Source organism: Chrysochloris asiatica, unplaced genomic scaffold (genome assembly GCF_000296735.1).
Source record: "Chrysochloris asiatica unplaced genomic scaffold, ChrAsi1.0 scaffold00105, whole genome shotgun sequence".
Classification (NCBI taxonomy): Eukaryota; Metazoa; Chordata; class Mammalia; order Afrosoricida; family Chrysochloridae; genus Chrysochloris; species Chrysochloris asiatica.
In genome coordinates this window covers 9,743,158-9,747,619 of record NW_006408623.1, presented here as the reverse complement: position 1 = coordinate 9,747,619, position 4,462 = coordinate 9,743,158, and the positions used below count along the sequence as shown (strand labels likewise).

The 4,462-nt window shown below is 43.7% G+C and overlaps 1 protein-coding gene across 1 annotated transcript in view; it reads right to left on the bottom strand.

Moving 5' to 3' along the window:
- LRRC27 (leucine rich repeat containing 27) overlaps positions 1–4,462 on the bottom strand; it is a 33,228-nt gene that overhangs the window by 17,898 nt on the left and 10,868 nt on the right. Inside the window, exon 5 of the mRNA XM_006867480.1 lies at positions 1,527–1,679. Coding sequence (XP_006867542.1) covers positions 1,527–1,679 — 153 coding nt within the window. The remainder of the gene's footprint in view (positions 1–1,526; positions 1,680–4,462) is intronic.

The window sequence follows — 4,462 nt, the reverse complement described above, 5'->3', positions numbered from 1 at the left end:
GCTCCCATTAAGAACCAGCGGTCTACTAGGACCTATAGCTTCACATCTCTGTCAGCCTGAACCACATCCTCTGGGTACTGAAAAGCAGAATAAGTCCATGGAGAATTGGTTTTAAAGGATTCACTTAATGAATGGAAGGCTTCCTTTAATGATGAAAAAAACCCCACAAAATTAAAGCCTGTGGTGTCAACATACAAAACAGATGGTGGCTTACACACGGAAACAGAACATCTGCTCGGTTCTGGTGTGCCTTAGACCCCTAGTACTGCTGCCGAAGCCACACAGCTTTACTACACAGTTGTTGTTGTTGTTGTCAAGTGTTCTCGAGCCAGTAGCGACCCTGTATGGGGTTTCCAAGGAGCAGCTGGTGGGTTTGAACTACTGACCTTGTGGCTCACAGTCACTGACCCCAATTAGTGGATTTAAACTCCAGAGATCTCTCAAAGTAAGTAAAACATTGTCTTTGGGCATTTCCCCCAATGTGTGAGGGCTTTGGAATGATCCACAAATGGAACCTTGCTTGAAATAATACGAACAATCATTCTCCGTACAGATGAATACAGCTCAAGGCCAACTATCTATTACTGGTTATTTAAAACTACTTCTAAACATGGGCCACTTCTGATTGAGTTAGACCCAGTGGTGCATAATCTAAGTAATGACGTATATAGGGTTCATGCGCCAGACTGCAAAGCCAATTGAACTACAAAGGTGGTGGGTTAAGCTTACCAGCTGCTCCTTGGAAACCCTATACAGGGTCACTATGGGTTGGAGTTGACTCAACAGCACTTAACAACAACAACAATAGCTATTTTGGCTAATTTCCCTCAAATGTAATGATCTTGAATATAGAAGCTCAGTCTTAAATAGTAAAAATGTAGAGATATTCTGAAGCTGTTTCAAGAACATTTACTTTTTGGTGAGCATTCATTCTAATTCTCCTAAACATCTAATTTACGTCTTCTGCATGCGCCTTCTATGTCTACTTGCGGTCAGAATTCATCAGGAACATTGGAACGCCTTGGCTGGATGGTCAATGTGTTGAAGAAATAACACTGTTTAGTAAAAATACACTGCGCACACACACAAAAAGGGATAACACAAAGCAGGTCTATGAAGTCCAGTTTATACCAATTCCTGGTCAAAGCTGGGATTGGCAGACATCACCGAGTGTAGTTTTGAACAGGCGCCTACTGGAACAAACTGAAGCAGTTGTCTAAGGTGCTGATGAACGTTTTATCCCATTGACCCAATGAGTTCCTGTCAACCATCTACTCTAGACAGGCTCTGTGGTGCTCACTGAGGATCGAACCCAAGAACACAGAACAGGGGCAAGGGAAGGTTCGAGGAAGTCTGCATGGAGGACCAAGAAGGCCTTGTGTGAGTTCAGCAGGGGGCGTGGGTGGCTCCCGTATGTTTTATGACGTTATTAAGGAGGAGACAGGTCTCTGGAGCCCCATGTTTTAAATTCATTAGGTAGCTTGAATGTCATTAATTACTGTCATAATTTATCACAAATTACAAACCTTTGGAAATAACGTCTTTGGGCAAGGAGTTCTCTACAGCACAGATCCGCAGGAAGGTCAGAATGGCTACCAACCCCTTCTGCACAATGAGTTGAGGAGGGAATTCCAGGGGGCAGTGTCTCAAGTTCAGGGCTTTCAGTGTGCTCAAGTTCCCTGCAAGCAGGAAGAATTCCGTCAGCATTTTACCTTCACTTCTCAGGAACAAAAACAATCAAGAGGTGATGTTGTGGTTGCTAAATGCCACCACACCACTCCCCCCAGAGGTGATAATAACTGTTCTGACCTTGAGGAAAACAACACCACCTGACTGAGTATGGGGGGCAATATGACAGAAGTCTGAGACTTGCTTTTACAAATTCCACAGTGGAGACAGACTGAAGATTAAAGCTGTGCTAGTTATAAAAAATAAAATGAAAAAAATAAAGCAAGCGGCAAACAGACTTGAGGTCGAAATCAGAACACAAAGTTGTTATATTAGCTAAAATGTCTGAGTCTCAACATGGAATAAGGATAATGTAAATTATACTTAGGGCTACGAACTGGTTTGGACTGGTTCAATCCCGATCAACAGAAACGAAGGCAGTGTTGTTGTCGTTTGGTGCCATTGAGTTGGGCTTGGCGCCATCCTCACAATTGCCGCCACCACCGTGTCAGTGTGTTGCACACCAATCATTTTCCTTGTGTGTCAGATTTTGAGTGTGGTGTTGTGGGTTAATGCGTTTGAAGTGCAAGGTTGGCACTTCAAGCTCACCAGCTGCTCTTTGGAAACCCTATACAGGGTCACTATGGGTCGGATCGACTCAACGACACTTAACAACAACAACAGGCAACAAGAAACAGTACCCTACTCAAAGACGGTGGCCACCTGCTTCCGGCTTCACTTTGTATGTGTGTGGTGGCATAGTCAACTGCCAACGTGAGCAGAGCACCTCGCATGTTTCCTGTTATTGTCGTATTAGGTTCTGCTGAGTGGGTTCTGACTCACTGTGACCCTCCGTGGTTGTGCTGGTGTGCCATGGAGTCGGTTCTGACTCACTGTGACCTTCCGTGGTGGTGGTGGTGTGCCATGGAGTCGGTTCTGACTCACTGTGACCCTCCGTGGTTGTGCTGGTGTGCCATGGAGTCGGTTCTGACTCACTGTGACCCTCCGTGGTGGTGGTGGTGTGCCATGGAGTCGGTTCTGACTCACTGTGACCTTCCGTGGTGGTGGTGGTGTGCCATGGAGTCGGTTCTGACTCACTGTGGCCCTGCATATGTGTTTCCAAAGCTGTAAATCTTTACGGAAGCAGAACGCGTCATCTTTCTCCTGAGGAACTGCTGGGAGTTTCGAACTGCCGACCTTGAGGTTAGCAGCCCGACTCGTAACCACTACACCACCAGAGCTCCTTTTGTACGACAGAACCAAACACTGCTTGTGTTCCGCACCGTCCTCAGCATCATTGCTGTGTCTGGACCCACTGCTATAGTCCCAGTGTTAATGTATGGGTCTTCCTCTTTTCAATGAGCCTCTGCTTTACCAAGCATGATGTCCTTCTCCAGGAAAAGGCCCCTTCCCCAAAACATGTCCTCATTCCTAAGAAACATCCCATTGTACTCTTTCCAAAACATTACCTGTTCATTCTTCGGGCAGCCCATGGCATACTGTTGTTGTTGTCAGGTGCCATCGAGTCGGAACCGATGGCATACTAGTCTTTGCAAACACTGTAATTCAAAGGCATCAAGTTTAATTTGGTCTTCCTTATTCATTGTCCAGCTTTCATGGTTTGGGTCAGATGCATCTTAGTCCTCATCTTTGCTTTCTAACACTTTCAAGAGGTCTTTTGTAGCAGCCTTGCCCAATGCAACGTATCATTTGATTTCTTGACTGCTGCTTACATGGGTGTAGACTGTGAATTCACGTAAAATAAAATCCCTGACAACTCGATATTTTCTGTTTATTATGATGTTGCTTCTTTGTCCACGTGTGAGGGTTTTTTATTTTCTTTACACTGAGTTGTAATCTTTACTGAAGGGTGTAGTCTTTGATCTCCATCACCAGTCGTTCAAATCCTCCCCACTTTCAGCAAGCAAAACTTGTGTTATCTGCCTATGGCAGGTTGAGTCTTCCTCTAATTCTAATGCTGAGTTCTTCATCGAATTTAGCTTCTCATGTTATTTTGTTACTTTCTGAGCATACAGATTGAATTAGTATAGTGCAAGGATCTAACTCTGATGCACACTTTTCCTGAATTTCAAACCATGCAATATTACCTTCTTCTGTTCGATTTGCCTAATGCAATACGTCATTTGATTTCTTGACTGCTGCTTCCATGAGTGTTGATAGTTGATCCAAGAAGAATGAAGTCTTTGACAACTTCTATCTTTTCTCCGTTGATAAGAATGTTGTTTATTGATCCCGTGGTGAGGATTTTTGTTTTCTTTACATGGAGATGTAATCCATACTGAAGGCTGTGTTCTTTGATCTTCATCAGTAAATATTCTAAGTTCTCTTTACTTTCAGCAAGCAAAGTTGTATCATCTGCATATCAGAGTTTGTTAGTGAGTCTTCCTCCAATCCTGATGCCACATTTTTTCTTCATATGACCCAGCTTCTCAGATTATTTGCTCAGCATACAGGTTGAATAAGTATGGTGAAAGAATACAACCCTATCACACACCTTTCTTAATTTTAAACCATTCACTGTTCCCATGTTCTGTTTGAACAACTGCCTCATGGTCCATGTTCAGATTACTCATGAGTTCTGGAATACTCATACTTCACAATGTTGTCCTTAGCTTGTCATGATCCATACAATCGAAAGCCAATCGAAAACACAGGTAAACATCTTTCTGATATTCTCTGCTTTCAGTCAAGATCCATCGGACATCAGAAATGATATCCCTCGTTCCACGGCCTCTGAATCTGACTTGAACCTCTGGAAGTTCTCTGTCAATGT